This window comes from Amblyomma mixtum, chromosome 5 (assembly GCF_055824585.1).
Source record: "Amblyomma mixtum isolate Tamu chromosome 5, ASM5582458v1, whole genome shotgun sequence".
NCBI lineage: Eukaryota > Metazoa > Arthropoda > Arachnida > Ixodida > Ixodidae > Amblyomma > Amblyomma mixtum.
In genome coordinates this window covers 141,048,957-141,062,486 of record NC_143016.1, presented here as the reverse complement: position 1 = coordinate 141,062,486, position 13,530 = coordinate 141,048,957, and the positions used below count along the sequence as shown (strand labels likewise).

At 47.9% G+C, this 13,530-nt stretch overlaps 1 protein-coding gene across 1 annotated transcript in view; it reads left to right on the top strand.

Moving 5' to 3' along the window:
• The window catches only part of LOC149343907 (uncharacterized), a 28,625-nt gene extending 15,518 nt beyond the window's left edge, over positions 1-13,107 (top strand). The window contains exons 2-4 of the mRNA XM_089542521.1: positions 2,262-2,336; positions 6,262-6,315; positions 12,998-13,107. Coding sequence (XP_089398647.1) covers positions 2,265-2,336; positions 6,262-6,315; positions 12,998-13,099 — 228 coding nt within the window. The 5' untranslated portion in view covers positions 2,262-2,264 and the 3' untranslated portion in view covers positions 13,100-13,107. The remainder of the gene's footprint in view (positions 1-2,261; positions 2,337-6,261; positions 6,316-12,997) is intronic.
• Positions 13,108-13,530: the final 423 nt, after the last annotated feature.

Genomic DNA, 13,530 nt, shown 5'->3' with positions numbered 1-13,530 from the left:
ACTTGTCGTCCTGTTCAATGCATGCAGTCGATGCATGGTCACTGCCGCGTATGCAACACCGCAAGGTGGACTTGCAACCACCAGCACTATGTCCATATCGCCAGCAGTTGTTAGATTGCAGTGGTTGAGATGGAAGGTGATCGACACGAAAAATTAGCGGCCACGCTTAATTTCTGACGGGCAGGTAGTACCCGCAAAAGTGGCAGTGACTGACTCTGTTGGTACCGGAACATTATTCACCTCCCGGCTACATCTATACACCGCAACAACGCCTGCCGCGGAGAGAAGGTCGAGGGTCTCCACCGCAGACATACAGGAGTCGACACCACGGACTAGACCTTTTGTGCAGGCGAGATGGGACGGAATGAAGCTGCTAACCGGAATAGACACAAAAGAAGCGCAGTTAAGAAGATCCTTTACGCAGGACAGGTATGGAGAACGGCAGAGTATCCCGCCGCTTCCAAACTGCCTTACCTCGAAAATTTCCTCATAGAGGGACGTGGCTTCCTGGACAGCAGCTCTAGCAGTCCCTGGGTTGGTCATTTTGATGGCACCACCATCCATTGGCACCAGCGCCACAGGAATTCTGCGGACGCCTGTGCTTTGAAAAGCCTTCAGAGGCATCTCATTAGGCGATAGGGAAGCCGACCAGGGGGAGCTGCCCCGGCCGGCAGACTGCGTAGACATCAACTCACTTTAACGAACTGCGTGCGTTATCTACACAAGACAAAATGCGCTAAGACGCAGGGGGAAAACAAAAACAGGACTAGCCACCCAATACTTAGCCGATCCACCTAAGCAGAGCAGCGAGCAGGGCGAGCAGGGAGCGCTCTAGTCCACGGAAACGCCCGCTCAACGTCGTCTTCTACACTAATGCAGTAGATTTGACCCCAGTAAAATCATCTCTTGCATGTCCGCAGCTCGCTTAGCGCGAGCGCTCTTCGCTAGTATAGAAGTTAGTGGAAAAATGAGGAAGGGGGGGGGGGAGGGGGTATATGTCAAGGGTGCCGGAGCCAGTGGTATGTGTGTGTACTTGTACTTTCGTTGTGCCATTCCTTTGCCCATTTCGAATGCATTTGTATATGCAGTTGACTTTTGACAAATGCCTTATGGCTTGAATTTCTACCATTGTGTCCTTGTATTTGCTTCTTAAGCAGCTTACTTTTCTGCTTCTTTAGATGCTTCTTCGGCTAACCATTTACTTTTCCTCCTGTGTGCGCGTTTACATGATAAAAGGTAGCATCATGTGTATTTCCAATGCTTTTCATTCGATTTTAATGTCATTAATTAAAGGGCTTATGTTTTGTGGGTTTTGGTATTCCTTTACGAGAAAAGAGACTATCAGTTAATATGCACTGAGTTGAATGTAATTTTGCTGTTTTTTTAACCTATTCAATTGCTTACATTAATGCAGTAGCCTGTGCATCGGAGTTTCATCTACAACATAGAATCTTAAACCTTTCCGTTCGTCAAAACCCTTCTTGGTTTTGACGACAATGTAGCGCCACATCCAGACCAGTTTTTTCACCATTGATATGTACGAATATGGATATATAAGTCTGCTTGAGAGGGTTCGGAATAATTATACTAAATTGTTATCCTGTGGACTGGGTGTTTCTTTTGAATACCTGCCTTGTTGCCTATACTTGCTGCTGCAATATACTTATTTCGTTATGCGTGATTGCGGTGCTGCCATGCAAGATATTGTAGAGTGTGTATTCTTAAGTGAAATAATTGGTGGGACAATGGCTAGTATTGGTAATTAATAATTGCGGTTGTTATAAATGCCTTAGTTATCTTCAGCAGTGGAATATGTTTATTACGTGTAAGTTTTCTCTGTATATGCGCCGTAGGCTTGCACTACGTCGCTTAGGTAACCATGTATTCTTTGGCCCTGTCGGATATGTATTTGCAACACGCCCTGTATACTCGCTCGAAGGGCGCGCGTTGGCCCGTCTCTGTGAGTTGTTTGGAGAGCAGGATACATTCGGAAAACCCTTGTGCGGTGCGCTTGGCCGAAGAGTTATAAAAGCCTCCGGACAATGCGCGTGCTATTACGTTTCTTGCGCACTACGGCTCTCGTCCCGTGGTTGAGATTAGCTGCTTTACTGAAGATGTTGTATACATTCTAAACAATATTTTTCCTCTCCAAAGCGTCACACACTAAAACCATCTACTCTCCTAGCAAAAACACTCGCAATTCCTTATGTGTATCGAAGTGACACGTAAGTTGGACCTGTAACAAAATTTTTCTTCCGCAGAACATGAAGGCATACAGAGATTCCGTGCGGCGCTGCATACTTATAGGCACACAAGCAGTTCGCAATACGAGGCCAGTAAGTACCGACGAATATTCACTCATCGTGCGTGGTGCGATGGTCGTATCATGAATTATTCCAAGAAAAAAGTAGCTTCTACATGGTAGTGGTGTCAGATATTTTTTTTCCAGCAAAAAGGGCTCTGCAATAGCTCTGTGCCTAAGACGTCCGGTTCCTGATCGTGAGAACATCAGGTCAGTGCTGGCCGAGGTGCCCGGTATTTTAGCGAAGGCGAAACGCAGAATATTGTGTTTCCAGGTTAACAAACTGCAGGGGATCAAAATAAACCCGGGTTCGTTCTCTACGCCCAGCCTTCGCATATGCAGCGCGGTTTCGAAGAAAAAGGTCACCAATTAGGAGAACAATCAGGCAATCTATTAGCTGCTTTTGGAGCTAAGCAGCACTTTTTCTTAAAACGTCATTTACGTTGCAGAATGTCCATCTCTAGCCTCCGGTCGAAGGCCTAGTTTTGTTATTTTTGTCCACAAAAAACCTCATTAAACTACGTTACCTATAACTGAAGTGCCGCAAGACTCCGGTGTCAACTGTGCACCCCCTTCTGGGCAACGCAATTCGTCAATGGAGCTTTAGCTGATGACTCCAGGGTAGCACAAAGCGTCTCCGTGTTGAGACCCCGGGCTAGAGACAAGCACTAATTTTGAAACCTTTCAGACATCCCGAAACATGCTCAATTGCTATTGTTGTTCGGGAAAATTGCCCATTGCGATAAATACGCAACCACAACATGAACCATGTTTTGTTGCCATCTTTTCAGGAGGACACAGGGGCGCAATAAAAGACACGGACAGAGAAGTAGACAGGGACGAGCGCTTACTATCAACAGGCTTTATTCGACGTAGACCGTTAATATACCTTCGCTTTACCCAAGTGCCACAAACCGAATCACAAGCACGTGAGGTCCAGAGAACACCAAAAGGATTCCGAAGGCAGGCGATTACAGAAATCTATCTAAGAAAACCATTTCAGATCGGCGAAGTATCACAGATGAATCACTGATGCAGTTATCTCTTTTTTTTTTCTAATGTAATAGGCTTCCACCAGTTCCCGTTCAATCTGATCGCGGCTTCTCAACAATACTTTCCAGTCCGATAAGCGGGGAAAACAGGCGACTTTAGTCTTCTTAGTGCATTCTTGGCAATGTTCCGGGAGATGGAAGCCTGTCTTCTTTAATGAGTTATTGTGCTCCAGAAGGCGCTGGTTGAGGCAACGTCCAGTTTGCCCAACGTAAACCTTCCCGAAAGTGAGCGGGAACTCATATACAACTCTTTTCTTGCACGTTACGTGGGGCTTACGGTGTTTTACGCCACACTCTTGCCGTTTTTCTTTTCTTCTTATCCGTGCACATAGACCGGACAACTTTCGCGGAGCACAAAAAACCACTTCTACTCCGTACTTCTTGGCTACCTTCTTGATGTTGGGGGAGGTTCTGTGTACGTATGGTACCACCTACGGCCTTGAACACTTCGCTGGGTCTTTGGCATTGCTCCGCTTGCTGCCCTTCAATTTTTTTTAACAAGGACTGCGTCACAGCAAGAATGAGGGAATCAGGGAAGCCTGCCTTTTCCAGCCTTGAGACCTGTGACAAGAAGCCAGCGAGCACAGCGTGGTGACAGGACTTCGTTAGTGCAGAAGAAATACATTGTAAAGCGATAGCCCTTTTGACCGTCTTAGAATGATTGGAATGAAATGGTAGCAAATCTTTCTTTGCGCGTGGACAATACCGCCAGCAAACATGTGAAGGGTGAAATGTTAAGGTGATATCTAAAAACTGCAGTTGGTTATCACTGCTTGGCTTTTCGTGGGTAAAGGTGAGTCCCATGCCTTTCTTTCGAAACGTATTAAAACATCAGCTACGGCCTCGTCAAAACTAAAATCACCTTCCTTTAACAGAACCAGGTAGTCATCTAGATATCTAAAGACGTGGAATATACGGCCTGTGTCGAAGGTTTCACTCAAAGAGCGGTCAACTAGCGCCTTCTGGAGCACAATAACTCATTAAAGAAGACAGGCTCCCATCTCCCGGAACATTGCCAAGAATGCACTAAGAAGACTAAAGTCGCCTGTTTTCCCCGCTTATCGGACTGCAAAGTATTGTTGAGAAGCCGCGATGAGATTGAACGGGAACTGGTGGAAGCCTATTACATTAGAAAAAAAGGAGATAACTGCATCAGTGATTCATCTGTGATACTTCGCCGATCTGAAATGGTTTTCTTAGATAGATTTCTGTAATCGCCTGCCTTCGGAATTCTTTTGGTGTTCTCTGGAACTCACGTGCTTGTGATTCGCTTAGTGGCGCTTGGGTAAAGCGAAGGTATATTAACGGTCTACGTCGAATAAAGCCTGTTGATAGTAAGCGCTCGTCCCTGTCTACTTCTCTGTCTGTGTCTTTTATTGCGCCCCTTTGTCCTCCTGAAAAGTTATGAACCAACACGCCCAAATACAAGTACTTCTTTGTTGCCATCTATCGGTTGTTATAGCTCCAGTTTGTTGCTCTGTCTTATATATGTTGAATGCACGACTGTGAAAGCCTCTTTTGCAAGCCGAAAATGATGCTGATGAAGGAGTAATGAAAAATGTACGACTCCCTTTGCTGCCGTACTGCCTACAATTTAACGCTCGCGAAGATCCCTCGAAAAATTAGGAGTCACTTTGGCGACTAAAGTGGTGCAAGGCGAAAGCCTGAGTACAGCATTCTGCCACGAATGTGGTTGTGAATGATGATTGAAGTGCTACCAGCGAATGACGCGTCCATTGGCTGTCTGCGTGTGTTACTGATGTGTGGTTAACATGTTAAGCTTCGCCGGTAAGAGTGGAACGCGACAGCGTCTTGCAACGCTGTCAGGGAGTCCACAGAACGCCATCGCCAATTCGGCTGTACGCCTTGCTGGACGGTAAATTTATTTTTTGAGGAAAGGAAATGTATCTCTCTCGCATATCTGGGTGGACACCTGCACCTCGCCGTAAGGGAAAGGGGGAAGATGGGAGTTCACGAAGACGCCGTATTAGCTAGACGCGCCTTTGTTCATTCCAAAGCATTCAGCTGGCATTACGGAGTGGCTAGCGTGCTCGTATCGCACTCCGGAGACCCTGGTTCGATTCCCCAACTCGACCAATTTCGTTCTCGGTTTTATTGATTTATGCGGTCTAACTAGAAAGATTAATTAGGCTATTTGATATTTATATCATTGTATTTCTATCCATCGTGTTCTGTCATTCACCTGTCAAATGTTGGAACTGTCTAGGATGTTCGACACAACGTATATGAAACGAGCAACGTCGAACTGAGTGGGGAAGTGCGTGGTGGTGGAGCGAACGCGGCTTCGTACTTATCTGTTTTTTCAGCAGCGTTTCCTTCCGCGGATGCTGTTGTCGCTGCGACGCGCGTATTTTCTGTTCCTCTGTCTTCTGACCTCTTCATTCTCCTCTATCTTAATTAGGCTAATTGATTAATTAAGCAATTAACTAAACTCAGTCCCACTTAGTTGGAGCATCACTATACGATCCCTTTGATTGGTTGCACGGTTACTAGCCAAAGTACAATTGGCCCCATTTGAAATTCGCGCACTGTGACGTCACGAGCATTTCGACCAATTGAAAAGCGTGACATTTTCTGTCGACAACTCCTGCTTACAACGATGAGGCATTAAAGGCTTCCGCCTTAATAGAGTCGAAGATTGGTTTTTCATCAACATATTCAGTACTGCAGGTGGTACTGCCGTTTTTAAAGCAAGGAACCACAGAAAAATGGTAACAAGAGTGCTTGCACACACCCAAGAATATCGCATACGCTTCTACGGAGCGCTGTGTTCCTTAGGCATATTCTTGGAAAAGAGTTGCGAAAAACAAGAAGCAAATTAGCAGCCAGTCTGCTATGAAGGTTATTTGTCCTTAATGTTCGAGCGAACCGTTTCTCTCATTTCAGGAAGTGTTCCCCTTCACTGACCAAGAATTTAAATCTCTCCACTCATCATTTGCCGTAAGTGCACAAATGATTAATCTTATTTCTGTTCTAAAGAATGTTTTATAATTTCCTGAAGTTGCTGTGAAACATCTTATTATTGCGGAAGCATTAGTGAGGGTAGTCGAAGTTGAAATGGCGACCGCTTCTTGTACAGCCCCTTATAGGCAATAACTGATCGAGAAATCCGCACATGCATTATTCTCGGCAGGCTGTGATATCCGCATGGTTGCACTTCTTTCCAAGGTAAGGATGCACTCGATGGTGACACTTGCTTAAAAAAAGCTCTACGTGTAAGCAAAGCGATAGTTTGTGTCTAGTAAAATCGCTGAATGCTTGGTTGCAAGTAAAACGATGCCATCTAAGTGCATCATAGATGTTTTCAGCTCGAAGACTGCCGGCGCCATGCCCACAGCCAGTTAAAAATTACCTGATGCAGAGCACAGCCCAGAGGACACAACCTGAAACTCTAAGTTGCCTTCCATCGCAATCAAGCAGAATTTTGGCGGCTGTTTCTTTTTTGGCTTAATGACTACCTCCCACAGCGCATTACTATGCCAACCCGCATCATCCCCAATTACTTTGTAGAGGTCAATGTGGAGGTCCCCAGGAGGCTTCCACGGCCACATTTATTAGACGGCTGCCGGAGAAGGGAAAGCGGCAGAGCGATGGCGGCAGCGTCCGCCCGAGGCCAAGGTCTGAGCGTTCTCTCTAGTGCATGCACACCGCTTCATCTTCCTTGCGCGTGCTGAAAAAGTGGCGCTACAGAGACCCCCACCCAGCGCGAACGACGAGGTTGTGCGAAAAGTACAAAAAACACAACAGGTTAGCTTTTAAGCAGAAAGAAAAGTAAAAACTGGTGAGAAAAGGCCAGTTCGTTCTGATCTATAGTCCGGGAAGGACGTCGGGCGGAGATCCAAGCTCAGGCCGTCGAGCCTGGCTTCGTCCCAACGGGCGAGAGATGCAGAAACGCGACGGTGAGGACAGATTCAACAGGCGTGAAAAGGCGCGGGTAGCGTCGACAAGATAGTCTTGAAAAGTCTTGAGACCTAGTGGCAGGGCTGACAGTGTGCGCGAGGATGGCCTTAATATAGACTAGCGTCCAGATTTGCGAATGTTAGAAGTGCGTCGCCTCAGCGGGTGTGGGAAAAGGTGCAGGTGCCGCCTATGGTAGGAGAAGTGGTAGTAGCGGAGGCGGTGGCGTAGGCGCTCGAGGCGGCGAAGCAACGGCAGGGCAGGCGTAGGCGGAGCGAGCAACTGGCAGCTGCCATTTGACGGTAAAGCCGTGGCCGATTAGGTACTGGCAGCGGTGGTTGGAGAAGACGGGCGCAAGTCCGGCACGATTGCGTCGAAAGGGACCGGATGCGCTGGTGCTCCGGCCACACGGCGGTGCTGGATGGGGCCCGCCAAAACGCGTCCATGTCGCAAGCATGCCACCGCCTTCGGCGGCTGTCTCGTCTGTCGCGGAGGCAGAGTCACTTGCGAAGCCGACAGACGCCCAGGGAGCTTTGGGAAGCGGTGCGGGTTGCGCATTATGAGCGACCGGGCTCTGATGCGGTGTGCATGCGCGCTTCGCAATAGGAAGGACAGTTGGGCTCATTGGAAATGGGCATGAGGTGGCGGCCGCGCTCGTGCCGAGCTAATGTTGCCAGGCTTCATTGAAGACGCTAACAGCGGCGAAGATCAAGAAGGGCCTACATCAGTGGCCTGATCGGGCTTGAGAGCCGGCGCTGGCACTGGTTCAGTATTCTTTTCAGGCAAAGTAGGGCTGGTGGCAACCGCCATGCATGTTACTGCTTGTCACCGGTTTGGCCTGCTCATCGTGCGCCTCATGACGTTTAGTACTGTGCGGGCCTTTTGAGGGGCTGAGGGTGTGACGAGCACGCTTAGTTTTTGCTTAGGGCTCTTAGCATCAGCTGGTCAGGGCTTCAACGTCACAGGAGCGGCCTGGAGAGCTGTTGTCTGTTGTGACAGGGCAGACGGGGATGCTAAAAACCGCCACACGTATGCTGCTGTAGAGCCTTCCTTGTCGTCAGGAGGTGGTAGTGACGAGGCAGATTGAGATACCGGAAGCCGCGACACGGCAGCTACCGCAGAGTCGTCCGTAGCTGCAGGAGGCTTTGACGGCAACGTCCGAGAAGCGCAAGGACTCGGAGGCACGTCCAAATACGCAGGTAGGGCAGTAGTGTGAGCAGGAAGTGAGGCGAAGCTCGTGCTGATCCCACCTGGTGTGGCGCAGAGAGGGACGGCCGGGCCGGAGACGGTGGGCAGTAGTGGCGCTGAGGCGGCGAGGGCTTGCTGTGGCGGGCCGGTCTCTGATGAAGGCTGCGTGGGCGCGAGCGAGGCCGGTGCAGGGCCAGAGACTTGCGGCGGCGAAAGCGGGTCCGCTGCGTTGTAGAGCGGCAGCGCAACATAATAGGCGCCGAAGTCCGTTAAGACGGCCTGTTGAAAGGGCGTGTTCGGTGCTTTTATGGGCTTCAGAACTCCAGCTGGACTGATTGGTTGCGTCTTTCAGCTTTCGCACTCGCGCCATGTTTTGATGCACCGTGCGACGTCGGGAGAAAGCCACGGCTAGTACTGTTTACCTTGAGTACGGCGTACGCGGCGGGTAAACTGCAGGTGATTAGCAGTTCGCTCCTTCTGCGATGCCTACAGAATTTCTTTTTGCAAGCTGTTGGGAACGAACAGAAGGTATTTGTTTCATTTCATTTCATTTATTTACCCTAAGGACCCTTTCTGGCTACATGGGGGGGGATACAATTCAATATTGGTTATGCATGCACATAAGCAAAAACGCAATCATAAGGTAACCATAGAAATATATATAAGTAAAACATGTAGGAAGAAATAAACTAATTTGGAACCTCTGTATTTATAAAATAGATATATATATTTGAACGATTACACAAGGCTATTACAGAATTAGCTATGAGCACACGGAATACCGGGCAGGGAGCACAATACAACAATACAGCCCGGTACATGAAGGGAAAAAATGGGATAAGTAGTCTAAAACAATCAATCACGGTGAACGTGAAGTTTTTCGAGAGGATGCCATTTGCAGGCAAAAAGAGGAGGAGCCACGTTTGAACACAGCTGACGGCGAAGCGTCGCCTGTCAGATTCTGTACGAGGCTCTGCAGGTCGAAGTGGGGGAGTTGTTGTCGCGTGAAGTCGTTGGTGCTTATCGGTCCCAAAAGGCCATCCTCATCATGCTCTTCTGACAGCTTGTCCACAGGGGCTCAAGATAGGCAGTCCACATCGGTGTGCATACGTCCGGATTTCTTCATGACAGTGATGTAGAAATCCTGAATGCGCAGGCTTTACCGCTCGAGACAGCCGCAGGTGTGCTTCAAAATGCAAGCCAGCACAGGACGTGGCAGGGGTGGAATTTTAGACGTACCCCAAATGAGGGACAGACACTCCTATATCTCCGAATAGTGACGCTCTACCTTCGCGCCGTAGATTGATTAAGGTGCGCCAACACGTGTACCAGAAAATAAGTACAGGAGTCAGGCTGCTTACCAGAGAAACTGCGAAAATGCACCACCGACCCCGCCTTATGAAGAAGCCGCATCCACTGCACGTCCAAGTCAATTTCGTGTTCAAAGGGAGCGCTTAAAATAATTTTCGTATTGAACAGTGTTGCACTCAGTAAAGGGACATCTGCGATCGTAGTCGGCAATGACGTAGCATTTTCTTTTTCTTTCAGTACCACATTCCAACGTGCGTAAAATTGCGAATGATACCTGCTGTACATTAAAACAAATTTTTAGCGGATCTTTGCACAGTAATGAAAAGCTATTTGCTAAGACATTTCTGTTTTTCTAGGACAAAAAAAAAGCAGTACTAATAGCACGTAAAAAAATGACCGGTACAGGATGTAAATGCGTTGACTAAATGCGGAAGATACACTGCGAGTTGCCTGCTCAGCACTGGCGACAGCACAATATTTAAGTACTTCGGAACCATTGAACGTTTACGCGTGCTTGCGCAGCAGTCCACGAATGAGTATATGTGTCTGCAGAAACTTATACTTGAAACAGCATTTAAGAGCTGCCTTGCAGTTCCGTGCTGCATCGGACAACACACTCGGTACGCAAGGATCAGCGTAGCTTCCACAGCTGCAAGCTGTTCTTCAAAGAAACGGGACTACTTTTAATGCCTGCTATCTGTTGCGTCACTTTGAGTAACGTTTTGGTCTACTTCTCAAAGGTCATTATGCTTTAAGTTCGAAAGCTATATTCCAGGGGGTCGGGCCCAACCAAAAACTTGAGGGTGTAGGAATAAACTAAATAGTGCCGCGGCTAGGTTTCAAACCCGCGGTGGCGCGAACACATCAGTTCCACTGGCCACTGCACGAGAAAGCTCGGCAATCGCCGCAGCCCATCACGACTCGTATTAAACTGCTACACACTTCGAGCTCTGCATTGCACTGCTCCTGTTTAGATCATCTTTCACGCCATGCACGTAATCTGTTTTTCCCCGGTGTTATGACGTACGCGGTCGTGGGCGGTTACTGTATATATTCTATTCTGTTTTTTCTAATAAACCTTAGTTGCGAGTCAGCGCTTGTAGTGTCTCCCCTCTTGTTCTGTGTTTTCTGCGCTGTTTTTTTCCACCATCAATTCACACCAACTAGCCCAAATGTCTCCTTTGCTGCATTGCACATCGTCGTCTTCAGCAAAATCTATTTGCAGCGTGAACAGATAAGATCAGCTTAACCTAAATGAGAGCTTAACCTGAATTTAATATCGTCTTCGATGACTCAGTGCTTAACGCGTTCGTCTACCGAGCCGGAACACCCGGGTTCGAACCTGACCGCGGCGGCCGCGTTTTGATGGAGGCGGAACGCAAAAGGTGCCCGTGTGCTGTGGATGTCAGTGCACGTTAAAGGTCCCCAGGTGGTCGAAATTATTCCGGAGACCTCCACTAAGGCACCTCTTTCTCTCTTTCTTCTTTCACTCGATCCTTCCTTCCTTCCCTTACGGCGCTATTAAGGTGCCCACCGAGATATGTGAGACCGATACCTGCCATTTTCTTTCCTCAAAAACCAGTTTATCAATTCACCTTTTTAACTTAACTAGTGCGCTACTCATGGAAACGACCAATACTGGACCCAAAAAGCACACACACACAGAATCACAACGGAGCTGTGGCGGGAACGGAAGGCGGAAACCTCACGAGGGCTCCCATGCATGGGCGGCCAGTGTCTGCCGATGCTATGGTGGCTCAGGGATTACGGTGCTCGGCTGCTGACCCAAAAGACGCGGGTTAGATCCCGGCCGCGGCGGTTGAATTTCTTTGGAGTAGAAATTCTAGAGGCCCGTGTACTGTGCGATGTCAGTGCACGTTAAAGAACCCCAGGTGGTCGAAATTTCTGGAGCCCTCCACTACGGCGTCTCTCATAGCCTTAGTCGCTTTCGGACGTTAAACCGCATAAACCAACCAAACCAACCATATCTAATCCGATCAGTGGTCGGAAGTGGACTCGTGGCCTTGCGCCGTCATCGCAACCTGGCCACCGTGGTAGTTAACAACCTGCCCACGGGGTTGTGAGCTGCCTGCGCCGGTTGCACAGAGCAATTAAGTTAATTCAAATAAACTCAATTCATTTACCACGTCTCCACCACCGCACTGCGAATGAACCTTAAAGGGCCACAGGAAAAGCAACCTGGGTCTCACCTGCTGCACCGGTGGATGCGTTTGAAACAGCCACCTGCTGCGGTAGTGGCGCATCTCTTTAGCGCTCCACCACTGCGCAGTAGTTGTATTGAGACTTCCTGCTACCTGAGAAAGGAAAAAAACAGTAGCACCGAAAAACACACACACTGGTGAAGAACTTCCCTTGTTCTTCGTCGTTCTTCAGCTGTGTGTGTGTTTTTCGGCGCTACGGTTTTTTTCTCCTTTCTCGAGTACAATGAACCATCTAGCCCAAATAGAAGTTCTTCCTGCTACCTAAGAATGTAAATTAAATTCCGAATATATAGAGCAATAGACAGAACTACGTGCCAGGACTACGTGCCGGGAGGGATCGCTAATGTTACACTATTTTACTGCTAAGAGTAGGCTAAGCGTTATGTGATGGTGAACGAATTAACAGTGTGTGTGTCTGCGAGGTGATATGCAATGAGAACCCCAGCCCGCTGAATCGACCCGTCACCGCTTTCGTTCCATACCCTTAAGGCGGAGCTTAATGTCCACTCAAGATTTTTTCTTCTAAGCGAGTAGAGGCAGGCGGCCGACGATATTAGCAAATACAACGCAGCAGTAATTACAATCTCCGACTGAGATTTGTAGAAAAAATAACCTTGACTTTATTGTTTGCTCATAGTTTTAACCCTTCATTGTGGCGTGGAAGCACGGGAAAAAATAGACGCTCCTTGTTTTCAAGGAATGCAGAGCTGCTTTCACTAGGAGAATCGGCACTTCCTATTTCAATCCCATTTCTAATATCCCAGGGGCAAGCAGGAGTAGTGTTAGTGACGTCATGGAAAAGTACTTTTCCTTAAATTGCTCAGGATCAAATGTCAGGTAACTAGTGCATGTGGAAGCTTTGCAGAGATGAGAAGCAATGATTGCCAATTTTTCTCCTGTTTTGTGCAGAATTTTTGCAACGCCGCCTTCTTTGTTCTTGACACATTTCAATTTGCTGTGCTTAAATTTGCATTACACGTTTCTTTTTCTGTTTTAAAAAAAAGCGGTGCATACAAGGCGAAGTATTACCCACGGATGTCGGTGTTACACTGGGTGCTATCCGCGCCTTGCTCAAGGCGGCTAACTTGGCAAGTCCTTTGGTCTAAGATGGCTGAAATTCATGCACACGTGCATGTGGATGAAGCTGCAAGTTATGTTTGCGAAAATTATGCATTATATTCAATAAAGTGGCTGCCACTGCTGCATTCCTTCCACTGCGGTATACCTTCAAGAGGAACACATCCAAGAAAGAAGCATATGAAAGATGGGGAACCACAGCGAGGAACAGGTACGATCCGTCGTAGTTTGTTTATTACGGGATAACTTTGTCATGAGGTGCTTGCTCCAAAGAACGGCATCGTCTGTACAGCACTGAAAACCATGTTGCCACACCGCGCGCAATCGTGCTTTGTACAGGTACCTCAGCCGCAAAAGTAGAATGAATCAACCAGAGCGAAATACGAACAGTATGGTAATTTTAATGGGCCGCTTACGATCCAGCAAAGGTGCTCTGTTTCTCTTTACTTTATTTACGGTG